General features: G+C 31.6%; 1 protein-coding gene across 1 annotated transcript; it reads right to left on the reverse strand.

Moving 5' to 3' along the window:
- Positions 1-6110: 6110 nt before the first annotated feature.
- Positions 6111-9177, reverse strand: LOC105118252 (vesicle-associated protein 4-1-like). Its single transcript, XM_011016153.1, has 7 exons — positions 8782-9177; positions 8598-8668; positions 8170-8251; positions 7932-8050; positions 6859-6936; positions 6651-6770; positions 6111-6553 (listed from the first exon to the last, which is right to left on the reverse strand). Exons 1-7 carry the CDS (start codon positions 9050-9052, stop codon positions 6500-6502), a joined length of 795 nt encoding a protein of 264 aa, XP_011014455.1. The 5' UTR covers positions 9053-9177; the 3' UTR covers positions 6111-6499.
- Between the last annotated feature and the right edge of the window lie 4586 nt (positions 9178-13763).

The following is a 13763-nucleotide window of genomic DNA, read 5'->3' on the forward strand; positions in this document are numbered from 1 at the left end:
CCTGGACCATACCCTTCTGAGTCGCAGGGCTAGAAATATTCCTTTTGCCTTCACTACGAAGATTGTGAGGTCTGGCAATAGCTTCCAATGCAATCTTGTAAAGCAGAAATCAGAGGATTTCAAATGTTAAATTCGCAATGAACTCAAAAAACAATCTTTATATTTAGTTCTTGAACATCAACAAGACCACTAGGTTTCTTCACGAAGAGATTTTTTCTGTTCTGAAAAGTTCAGAAGAGAGAAATTCTTCATCAGTGCTTGTGTGAATTTGGATGTTGCCTTCAAGGGCTAAAATTTACGTAGGAGTACATCTCCTGTGGTTTATAGACTTTTATATTTGGATATTTATATAGAACACTCAATTCGAGCCCCAACAACTCAAATAAAACACCATTCTCAATGATTTCTCTGCTGCCTGATACTTCTCATAAGATGTTTTGCCACTTTCCCTTCATGAATCAAAAGAACTGGAAAGGGTTTTAATTTGCACTGCTGACTATCCTATTGCAGCACTCCGTTTCTCTAGAAGAACTGGTGATTCGGGTATGATCATATAACCTTTGAGCCCAAATGCAGCTCCTGGAGTGAAAACAACGCAAACTTTGTTCGTAAGCCTCATTCTAAAAGGTGGTCTCTAAATTAAGATATATGAGGTATTATAAGAAAATATAAATGATGTAAGAATTCACTCTAGTAATCCAAAGTAAAAGGATGATTTTGTTGCACTCAAAATGAACCTAACAATTAGTAGCAATATAGTTTTTTTCATATGGGGTATTGGTCATTAATATATTTATAGGGAATAAATCAATTTTTTTATATTTTTTATGCACAATGAAATAACTATATTGTCTTTAAAAATATTTTTTTAAAAAATATTGATGTCTAGGGGTTTTTTGTATCTTCAAATTTTTAAGATGAGTAAAATAAGGTGATAGAGATACATAAAAAAATAGTCCTGCCCAAAATATATAATTGTGACATGCTTTTTCATTAATCAGTAGTTTAGGAAATGTGATAATTAATCATGAAATAATTAAAAAAAAAACGATGCGAGTGATAATTAACATGGTTTTTTTTTTTTTGGCTATCATGCGATATAGATCATAGATTGCAAATTATTGTTCATCATTGTTGCAAGTCTGCTTGAGTGAATATTGTCAACAAAACCAAGGAAAATTGGAACCTGATCTCACCATTCACACGTCGTGACAATGAGCGTGCTAGCAATATTGTGAGAATTAGAGAAATGATAGAAAATTTCTATTACAGAGCATGCTCAAATAATTAAAACTAAACCCTGCTAAGCTTTTCCAGTGATCTGAAACATCAAAATCTTCTTCGCTAACTCCTTGAAAAAATCGGTTTCAGGAATGTAGATGTTCTAATTCGATTTTATCATTTAAGAATCTAGTTTAAAATTGCCTGACGAATTTTGCATTTGTTTTGTTAGTGGAGTGACCTTGTTTAGCATCATCTGTATACCTATGAACAACTAATGTAATGGCAACAGAGGAGCTAATTTGGAAAATGACAGCTTTACCTGATGGTGTTTGGGTGGATGTGGCATCATGGCACTGTCATCTCTTCTTTAAAACATGAACCTGCTAATCTCTGTATATTGGGATGTTAAATTTAGGTAGTAAGATTCAGAATGTAAAATCAATCCTCAAATTGAGAAACACTAAAAATGTTTGCAACCTTAAACTCTGATCATGTATTACTGCAATCCTTTGGTAACAGGCAACATTTCTAAGGCCTACAACAGATTCCTTGCAAGTCTCTATGTCAGGAGCTTTAAGGGCTAAAGTTGACCATAATGGTGTCAATGTCATGGTGGCTCTGTATGAGAGTGGATTAGTGACAGACTGTCCCAGGGGAGAGAACAAAGGGCGTGTCCTGTCAAATGACTATGTTGTTAGAAAGCTCGAAAAGCTCTGCACTGTCAAAGACATCTCTGCCAGGAAGACAGTTTCAGGAACTGTTAATTTTGCTTTATGGGAAGGCTTCAATAGCAGCAAATGTGGTATTGCTGTCTTTGTTGAAGACAGCTCCCATCAAATTTTTGGGTCACAGAGCATTCAGTTCCCGGATACAATATGAGACATTCAGACTGAATCAACGACGATATGCTGGCTATGATCAACATCGGACTTTTGTGTACAGTATGTGTTAGATAATAGTTTCTTTTTTCCTTTTGTTTTTTGATCTTTCTAAAATTTTTTTTACCTGCTTTACATGTGGTAGGAGATGGATTGAGACATTTTCGCGGTTTGCTGGTATAAATTGCTTCATTGATATCTTTGTTTCTGTGGGAAAACGGAATTGAAAAATTGGAACAAGTTGATTGCATTGTATGATTTTGTTGGGATCTAATTACTTTCAAGTAGTTGCAGATATGCTATATCGGTAATAGCATTATAGACTTTGCTTTACCTGGACCATGCTCTTCTGAGTCGCAGGGCTATAAATATTCCTTTTGCCTTCACTATGAAGATTGTGAGGTCTGACAATAGCTTCCAATGCAATCTTGTAAAGCAGAAATCAGAGGATTTCAAATGTTAAATTCGCAATGAACTCAAAAAACAATCTTTATAATTAGTTCTTGAACATCAACAAGACCACTAGGTTTCTTCACGAAGAGATTTTTTCTGTTCTGGAAAGTTCAGAAGAGAGAAATTCTTCATCAGTGCTTGTGTGAATTTGGATGTTGCCTTGAAGGGCTAAAATTTACGTGGGAGTACATCTCCTGTGGTTTATAGACTTTTATATTTGGATATTTATATAGAACACTCAATTCGAGCCCCAACAACTCAAATAAAACACCATTCTCAATGATTTCTCTGCTGCCTGATACTTCCCATAAGATGTTTTGCCACTTTCCCTTCATGAATCAAAAGAACTGGAGAGGGTTTTAATTTGCACTGCTGACTATCCTATTGCAGCACTCCGTTTCTCTAGAAGAACTGGTGATTTGGGTATGATCATGTAACCTTTGAGCCAAATGCAGCTCCTAGAGTGAAAACAACGCAAACTTTGTTCGTAAGCCTCATTCTAAAAGATGGTCTCTAAATTAAGATATTTGAGGTATTATAAGAAAATATAAATGATGTAAGAAATCACTCTAGCAATCCAAAGTAAAAGGATGATTTTGTTGCACTCAAAATGAACCTAACAATTAGTAGCAATATAGTTTTTCATATGGGTATTGATCATTAATATATTTATAGGGGATAAATCAAGTTTTTTATATTGTTTATGCACAATGAAATAACTATATTGCCTTTAAGAATAATTTTTTAAAAAATATTGATGTCTAGGGGTTTTTTGTATCTTCAATTTTTTAAGATGAGTGAAATGATTTATATCTCATTTGTTTGTTGGGAAATAATTCTTTTTTTTTATATAGTAATTTTCATAGAAAGTAGATTCCTGAAAATAAATTATTTTCAAATATTTTACAATATGATAGAAAATAAATTAGAAAATACTTCACAATATTTGGCTATTCCATGCAAAATAAGATAAAAAATAACTTATTAATACTTTATTTTTTAATTTTATTAAAAAAAATAGAGATTAAATATAGCAAATCAAAATGTTGAAGGATAATGAAATTAAAAAAAATAGCATTTCATAAATTATTTTAAGTAAAATAAATAATTATTAAAAAAAATAAGGATCAAACCAGATATATAAACAAATAAGAGAAAAAAATTTTAAAAATAAAAATTAAATTTAATATAAAAATCAAATTAAATGAAATTAAGAGCCCAACAATAAAGAGCTAATCAGAAGGATGGATGGAGAAAAATTCAAAAAAATATTAATAATAAAAAAATATTTAAAGAAAAATATATAATAATTAAAATATTAAAAACAAAATTTAATATAATTAAAAAATAAAAATAACTTCTAAAAAATGTATTCCATCCAAAAAAATAATTTCTTATAAACCAAGTCAAATATTTTTTGAATTATAAAGTATATTTCAATGACCAACTTTTCTTAATAATAAAAAATATATAAAATTTTAAAAAATAGTTTTTAGAAATTCAATTTCCATAAAACAAATGCTCCCCCAAATGCCCTTAAAAGTGGATTTTTCTTTAACTTATATTTAGGGGTATTTTTGTAATTTAAAAAATATAAACATTGTTAATGAAAAGGTGATTGACCTCTAAAGTACACGTGTCAGTATGAAAACGATATATATGGGGTTATTCAGTGATCAAACGGTGCCTTTCACAGTAGCATTTGAATTGTCTTAATATCCCTTTGTAATGAGATAACATATATGACCAACGATCATTTAATTTGTCAACAATAACTTTTTTTATATATCTTTTCTTCTTTATCTTCAAGATTTTAAAACAACTCTTTAATTTGTTATTCTTTTGATTTTTATTCTTTTATTGGATAATTTATAAATTTAGAATTTTTTTCAATTTCACCCCCTTAAATGTTTTTCATCTTTCAAGTTTTGTCATCATTCTTTTAATTGTTATTTGTTTTATTTGAAATAATTTTTTAAATTGTTTTTTTTTCACAATTTCACTCTCCTTAGGTATTTGTTTTTTACTAAATTTAGTTTTCATTCATTTGATTTTCTTATTTTCTCTTTGGTATTTTTTTAATTGGTTTTTTTTTTAATTTCATCTTTCAACATTAAATTGGTTGGGAATCGAGTTTTTTAATTTTTTTTCGGGTTTATAATTTCACAAATTGTGATTTTTAAAGATTGACCTAGTTTTAAAAAGTTCATCTAGGTTTGCATTGTTTTTTCTTTTTTTTTCAAGCTTATATTTTTTCAGTTTCATCTTTTAATATTTATTTGATCAGAGATTGAGCCTCATTGATTTTTTTTATGTAATATTTTTCACTAGTTTTAAAAATAAATTAGGTTATTTTGGGTTTTTTTTGTCATTGTTTTTAAAATTTATCTTTTTAAAAATATATAATTTTAATTAGATTAAACTAATTGATTAAATGTAAGTATGAGATGTTCACTTCATGATATTTTAAAAAGGAAAGACTTTGTTAATTTTATTTGATAGATATCATTTTATTGACATGAATAATCATTTAATTAAATAAAAAGATTATTCAAATAAATAAGGTTATTAAACGCAATTGCACATGTTTCGTGTTGCAAGATCTAATATCTTGATTTATATCACTATCTTGATTTTGTTAATTTCCTCTTTACTTATTATTAATCCTTTATTTTTACATTTATTGGCATGGTAATTATTGATTTATTTAATTAAATATATACATATTTATTTTTATTTTTTATTGAAAATCTTTTGAGCAAAAACAAGTTGAAAGTGTCTGTATATTATTACATTTTCTGAAAAACAACATTATTCTATAAGTACAGATGAAATAGATAGCATATGCTATTTTGTGTTCTCATTGGTATCTTCCTTCTCATATTCTTTTTTTCTTCAATAAGTAGTATTTCTCATTGTGCGTTTCTATCAAAAAAGGTCCCCATTCCCTATAACTTGGCAATTAAATTCCCTGTAGATGTTTTTTTTTTAACCTAAATCATTATACAGGGGTAAAAGCAGATTTCTAATTTTTCCTGAATGTAATTGCAAATTGTTTCTTACGAATCTGTAATTGCAGATTGCAGATTTCTAATTTTGCCATAAATTTAACATTGATACAAAGTCATGGCCTCTTAAGTGACTTGATCGCTTCTTAGCTCCAATACGCTTCAGCTACAAAAATGGGAAAACCTAAAACACTCCTCTTTCTAGAGGCAGGAACTAAAAAAACACACAAGCAAAGCCATAAAGGTTGGAATATGCTCCGTTGACGGGATTTGAGAGCCGGGTATCCTAACCAACTAGACCATGCATCATCTTGTTAGAATATGGAGAACGCATCCACACTTTTCACAGAGCATAAACGCGAAGGCAAAAGGTGGAAATGAGATGATGTTAGAATAACAAGGAAAGCATCTCTTCGCCGGAAAGTTCACGTCTCTTATCGCCGCACTAGATAATCTAACAGCATGTCGTACAGCAGAAAAAGATCTGACATTGCTTTTGATAAAATGCAATAGCCAACTTTCAAAATTAACTTGAGACAGTGAAAATAAATAACCATACGAGCCCAATATGATCTTCGTGATGGCCTGACAAATGCACGTGATATCTAATAAACAAATGATTATTGACCGAGTATCACTTCCAACACACAAAGCCAGCACAAACCCGAGCAACCCATCCCTAAATTATACCGAATAAGATTGATCTATTTCCATTGCAAAACAAATCCCCTATGTACACATGTTGAGGGAGGGCAAGCCCATCCCTAGCACGCCGACCTGACCTCCATACCATCCATCAAACAAATATCGGCATAACTACATGATTTTCTCCTCTTGGTGGCACCTGCCTGCCGACTCAACCCCACCTCCACTTGCCCATTAGTCAAGGGGCTGAATTAATACAACTTACAGCGAAGATCGGACCGCATATAACACCTATTCTACTGCTTCAACATGTTGTCGAGCCAGGTACTTTTCTCGCCGCTCTTTCTGAAGAATAAATAGTAATGAAGGTGAAGAAATTGTATTATGACATGAAAATCATAAAAAGCTGAACACTCATTTAAATCAGAGAGAATATCCATACCCATTCATCTATCACGAGACCTTCCCCCACAACACGGGGCCCTGTGTCTGGTGGAGGTTTCTTGCGTGCCTCAAGAGCAGCCTCTGCTTCAGCCAACTGAAGCTTCAGTTTCTCCATTGCCTTCAGAGAAACAATCTCAGTCTCATTTTTTAGCCTTTTATGCTATACATAATCAACAACTGAACACAGAAAAACAAAATTTACATACAGGACTAGGAAGCTCTGCATCTAAAAACACAACCCGCAATATGCGCTCAACTGTTACTTGATCCTTTTGTTCATCAAACTGCAAAAGGCAAGGTCAATTGGGGTTCAACAAATGGAAGAGGCATAAAAGAAGTAGAAGCATAAGGTATATTTATGAGCAGTCTCTGGCAGCTCCAGAAGTGTCATGTTTGGATGCGCATAATTTAAATGCAGATAATTCCAATCACAGTTTTCCCTGTCAAACATGACAAGAAACAAACGCCAACTATTCAGAAAACTTTAGAAAACATATTGGAAACTTGACAACTCATCCCTTTTTTAAACATTTATATTTGGAGTTCTTTAAAAATCCTCCAATACAAGACAATACTGCACAGCCGTGTAGTTGCAACCCAGCTACCATAACAAACCTTATAAATAAGGCTCTTGTAGGACCTAGATTGAACATCAAGGTTATTTAAAAATCTTATATTCAATCAAACTAAGCTGCAATATAAATAGGCAACAAACAATTATTAAGATGGTTAAAAAATTCAACTCCTCTCTAGTTCACTTGTTAACTAGTGATGCTCATAGGTAAGACTTTTTTTTTCAGAATTATGTTTCTTGACCTTGCTTGCACTCATTTGGCATCTTCAACCATGAAAATGAAAAACAGACCACTGCAGTTCTATTTCTAAGCCACTAATTTTATTTCCAGGGATATAATTTTTTTTTAATTCATTAAATTATACTCCTATGCCATGGAATAAGAGTTCACAGAAAATCTTTGAATCCCCCAACCTCATGAACATTTCTGAAAACCCATTATATGACACAAATGCCAATAACCAAAGTTTGTCAGCAGTAAAGCTTCCAAAATGGCATGTCCAAACCCTGAAAAAGTTCATCCCAAGGCATTACGGCAACAACCAAACATTAACAATTCTCCAACAAAAAAAGCACCAGATTTTGCATTTTATTTCAAACTTCAAAGGTGAAACAAAAACTATTGATGTGAACAGCTATTCCTCAACACCAAGTATAATAAAAAGATAGATAGTGATATAAAAGGCACAGCTCAACATGACGTACCAGTTCAGGCACATAATCTATTCCTCCCTTCACTTTCAAACTCACAATCTTGAATTTAACATTGCTCTTCTGGTCCATTTGTTTTGCATTGTTCTCCGGTTGCTCCACAAACTTGAAAACTATCAATCAAAAAATAAAATTCTAATCAACAGACCAAACAACACAAAATACAACCAAGAGCTACTAAGCACATCACCCCTTGAGACACAAACAAATGGAATGATCATGAGTAAATTACCCGTCGCAATAAGGCTCTCTCCTGGAGCAAGGATGCCACCGGGTGGACGCATGTAACAGCTCTTCGGTGCAGTTGTTTGAAACTATAACATCACAAATAGATATCAGTTAGATAGTTCAACAAGATCGTTATCAGTGATCACAAGTCAGAACACTAACAAGCATAAACTCAGGTTTTTTTTTTAAAATAAAAAATCAATAAAAAATTCACATTGAAATTTACTTAAGAATAAAAAAAAAAACACACACACACACAAAAACAAATTACTACAGGTAGGACACCAGCAGAAAAGATCCCATTCAGTGTACTTACAAAATATTTAAAATAGACACCTAAAATGCAAACCACCAGGTTAAATTTAATTCGTATTATTAAATAATGTAATTACCCTCTGTGTTGAAATTATTAATTTTAACAAACATTGATACCTTAAAAGCAACATTAGACTTGCTTCTGTTCTTTAACCTTATCGCACTTCTTACTTGTTTCCCGGGTTCATCTATAATAAGAATAAGAATAATTAATATTAAAATAAATTAAACAATAATAATAGCCAAAAAAATAGTTGACAAAAGTGAAAGTCAACAGGGAGAAGATTAAAACACAGCGTACAAGGGAAGTAGAGATTATTAGCAGGATCAAGCCGGAGCCTTCGCGGAGCAGGTAAAAGCGATCGCGCAACAGAGGACACCGTTGTGGACTTCAAACCGCTCCTATTAACAGCCACGTGTCGGACACCGTTGCTGCTGCCCTTATGACTGTGGTTAAGGTTTTGTGTAGAAGAGGAAGAGGAAGAGTTAGTCGCTGTTTGCCAGAACGGACAGAGCCTAAACAGCTTCATGTTGTGGTCGCCGTTATTTTTATTCCGGTCAGACATCCCCATCTATTACCGGAAACTCCACGTGGCCGGAAACCAAAAGGATTATCAGTTAGTTATGTAGCTGTTCAGTAAGAAGAAGGCGTGCCTGGAACGAGTTTTAAACATGGGTGTCGGATTTGAAATGGTTTTTGTCTAAATTGAGATTTTTATATTTTGGTTCTGGAGTCCGTGCTTTGTTGTGGTTGTACGCAAGGGTAGATGCGGGATTGAGCAGAGGTAGAGGGGGTATATTAGGTATGAAAAGTAGCGGAGGGTGATGGTGGAGGGGAGGAGCGTTAATCGAGCTGGTGATGAGAATTAATGAAGGGAAAATTAAATTAGGTAAGGTTAATGTTATGGCATTTACGGTTGTCGGCTACGTTTGTTGGCGTGGTGAAAGGTTGGTTGGGGATTAGTTGGGCAATTAATTAGGTGAATAGTGACACTCTTCTGGTGGGCGTGCCCCTGAATATTTAATGGCTTCCGCGGCTAAGAAGCAGTCGACTGGCTTTGCTCTGTGCTATAAATAACACTATCCTAATATGATGAGATTTGTCTAAGTTATCATTAGAGTGAGATTAAAGATTTGTTATCCAAGTGTGGTGGGTCATTTGTTGCCTAATACCATCTTGCTTTGCCGAAAAGGAAATGAGTTTCCCTTGTTCTTCCCTGTTAAATTATTAAATACTTCTGGTGTGTTGTTTTTTATTAAAAAGTAAAATTCTTTATGATAATTAATTATATAAATACCTTTTAAATTATGTTGTTAGCAATAAATTACACCACCTATGTGGAATCGGTGTCTATTAACATGTTACACTAGATTCAGTTAGGTAAGTTGTTTAGTGTTGCTAATAGCTGCATCTAGAAACACACGCTGTTTTTAATTATAAAATAATTATAAAACAATATTTTTTAAAAATTCAATCAAAAGCTAGTAATACTAAAAGATATATAATTTGACTTTTAACTAGTAAATAAATATCATGTAAAAAATTTACACAAACTGTCTCATTATATTCCTTTATGCCTCCCTATGTTAAATTATTAAATACTTTTTGGTATGTTATTTTTTATTAAAAAGTAAAATTGATTATGATAATTAATTATATAAATACCTTTTAAATTACATCGCAATCAATTACACCTGTGTAATTTGTGTTTGTTAACATATTAAAGTAGATTCAACTAATTATGTTGCATGTGTTATTCCAAGTTATTTTTAGAAACTTGTGCTATTTTTAATTATAAAGCAATCAAAATAAAAAAAAAAAGTCATTTCTAAATATACAATAAAAAACTAGTAACATTAAAAAGTATATAATTTAACTTTTAAACAATAAATAAATAATATTAAAAAAAAACTTACGTTTTAAATCTCATATAAAAATCAATTTATAAAATATAAAAGGACATGTTATTTCAATAATTCAAAACAAAATGTAGCATGATAAATAAAAAGAATATGGAAAATCTTTTAATATTGTACCGTAAACAATTATTTAATATTGTTATTGCATCTGGTCTATTGTTTTAATTTTAAAATTTTTTAATCTGATCATTTATCTCTAATTTGAATTTAAAGTTAAATTCTATAATAATTGCAACAAATTAATAGAAAAAACATAAATCTTGATTTTTTAAATTGTCCGGAAAAAACCGTTAGCGATATGTCTTCTTCCATTTTAAATGACCTGTCACCCACCTGAATAAAGACAAACAATGCATCGTCCTCTCCTAAAATTAAAATTAAAAAAAAAAAAAAACAACCAAGCATTGGCAGGCCTGGGCTTTTTCACTAGGAAAAGGTGAGTGGACATAGCCCATTAATGCCCAATTTCTTTATTTTTGTTTTTATCTATTGTTTCTATTTTTAAATATTGATTTATGCACTTTCTTTTATTTCTTAAACAAATTGAATTATTTTGTTTTAATAAGCGTTTGATATTTTTATATGCTTTTAGTTATATGATACCCTGGAAAGATTAGCTTGATTTATATTGAATTTTATTATTATTATATTTGATATGATTTAACTGTATTTGTATGAAATTTTTATAAAACAAACATAAATTATTTGTTATTAGCAATAATATTGAACCACTTATGAAAATATTTAAAATAAAAAGGATAGTTAATGTAAAATTTTCTATATCTATTTATATTTTATTTCTACAATAAAAATTAGCTTCTCACTTTAATAATTAATTAGTATTAATAATTTTTTTATTTATCAATTTATATATTTTATAATTTATTTTATGAATCAGAAACCATATTTTTGTTTCTCAGTTAAAAAAAAATCATGATAATATAATTGTTTTCAATTAAAAATTAATCGAAATCTTGTCAGCGGCGGCATGAATGAGATATTTACATTAATAGTATATTAGCATTTCTCAATTAAAAAATAATATTTTTAAAATGTATCTATAATATTAAATATTCCTTTATTATATTCAAAATTAAATGACCGCGGGTTATAAAATTTGTTTTGATGATTCCGTGTGGCATTGGCGTTGAAGGTGGTAAAGAAAATAAAAAACAAACCACATCGAAGCTTCCAGTGGATCAATCGCGTCGAGATTATTTTATGCTTCTTTCTTAAAACATTTTCTTTCCCAGGCTGTCGTGTGCACCGGTGCTGGAACCATGGTTTTTTTTTCTTTGAACCGAGGAACCATGGTGGGGTGGTGGGAAATATAACACCAAATCAACGGGCCAAGGAGAAGTTCTGGTAATAGCAAATTTTGTTGATGATAATTCTTCATTTTGCCTTCGTTATAACAGGGCTTTCTTTTTAGTTAACGCTTCGTTTTTCCAGTAGCCGGCTTGATCTTGTACACCAATATGTCGAGGTCGGAGTGGGTTTTTTACTCTCCATTGCATCGAATTTCATAGCCGTGATGGATGGACTCGACATGAAAATACCATCAGTGGCGTGGACCTCTCTTGAACATCTTAGTTGCAAACAATATTTACATGGAATTTGAAAACTGAAGATCGAAAATACATCAAGCTATTCTTTCGCAGTAGGAACACTAAGAACTTGATACTTTATACGAGGAAAAAAAGGGATCAATTAGGCCCCCAACAAATCAGGTGTAAGAGCGCCTCAGCCTTCTCTTCCCTTCTCTTCCTCCTATAGTCATCAGAACCACTGTTCATTCCAGTGGCCTCATGACTATTACCACCAGATGCGGTGCTAATTCTGCTCATATTTTTGCTGGCACCGTTAATGTTGCTTGGTGCAGATTCTGCCCCACCAACATTACTCTTCTGCGCCATGGACTTGAATGCCACCTCAAGCTTGCACAGTCTTCTATTACCTCCCATTGCTCTTCTTTATCTCTCTCACTAACTTCTCTGCTAAAAATTTAGAGGTAGTCGAAAGAAGGCATGTAGAAATGATTCTTAAGGCAGTTGGAGTCTTGATCACTTGGCAGAAAGGTTGCAGGACGCGTTGAAACTTGTTAGGTGCGGGCTATTTATACATGCAATGATAAAAGATTGGAAAGCAAAAGGAAAGGAAAAAACAAAAAAGATTGGGAAGCAAAAAAACATGGGCTTGCTTCCTCGGGAAATGGGAAACTGGGTTCTTCTTTTCCTTTCCTTGCCAATAAAATAAAAAAGTCTTGAAGCTAATGAATACCTCGCATGTCATCACCTTAAGATGCGAATTTAAATAGAAAATAAAAATAAAAATTTATTCTTATGAATTTACAAAGTGCTCATGAATTAATAGCACATGGATAGTCGTATAAACGAATCTATTCCATTGAAAGAAATTAACGAATTCACAATCCTGGATTATATTTGTTAATTTTAAAGTTATTTTTGTTGTTTGCCACCCTTGCTAGGGAAAAAAAGAAGTAAAAAAAGGTGATGATTTCTCCCGCGCTGGAAAGCGTTGTGGTTTTGAGAAAACTGAGGTTGAACAAAGGATCTTAGCTCCCAGGTTTGTGGCAGTGGTTTTAATATTCCAAGGGGTGAGGATCTAGGCTGTGTTTGGGAGCTCGAGTGTGTTTTTTAAAACTTTTGAATTATTTTATTTTATTTTTGAAGAAAATATTCTTACATCATTTTAATAAAGTAATGACATATTTTAATAAATAAACAAATTATTTTAATATATCTTTTAAAAAAATCATTTCAAAAAGTAATCCAACCAAACACTCCTAATCGCCGGCTTTTTAGGTGGATCTCCTGTTTAGGTTATGGCCTGTCTTTTCTTTTCACTTAATTTAATTTAATTGAAAGTAAGCACGTGCTAAAGCAACTTTTTAAAGACACCCCCAGCTTGAGCACACGGTTATAATTATATGGTCTGGGCAGTCGGTTTCTAAAATGTCATAAATGCCCTTGACCAGTAGTTTCATAATTAAGTTAAGAACTTTTTATTAGATATTTATACTCTTAACATAACTAAATTAACAGCACGTTAAAACTGAAAACAATTAATTAAACACTCCTTTTATTTTCTTAGATATCATTGATTATTTGTCGGAATTTTTAAATTTACTTTATGATTTTCATTTTTTGAATTTTTATGATAAATTTGTATCTAACTTTTAAAAGACAAAAAACTATAATGTCGAAAATTTTCAACTAACGATGGAAATTGCTCGAGATCAAACGTCACCATGACCGAACCTCAAGGAAAGAGGCTCTCAGAGTGTTTGATTTAACATATATATATATATATATATATATATATATATATAATAGATATTAT

Source organism: Populus euphratica, unplaced genomic scaffold (genome assembly GCF_000495115.2).
Source record: "Populus euphratica unplaced genomic scaffold, PopEup_1.0 scaffold1844.1, whole genome shotgun sequence".
Classification (NCBI taxonomy): Eukaryota; Viridiplantae; Streptophyta; class Magnoliopsida; order Malpighiales; family Salicaceae; genus Populus; species Populus euphratica.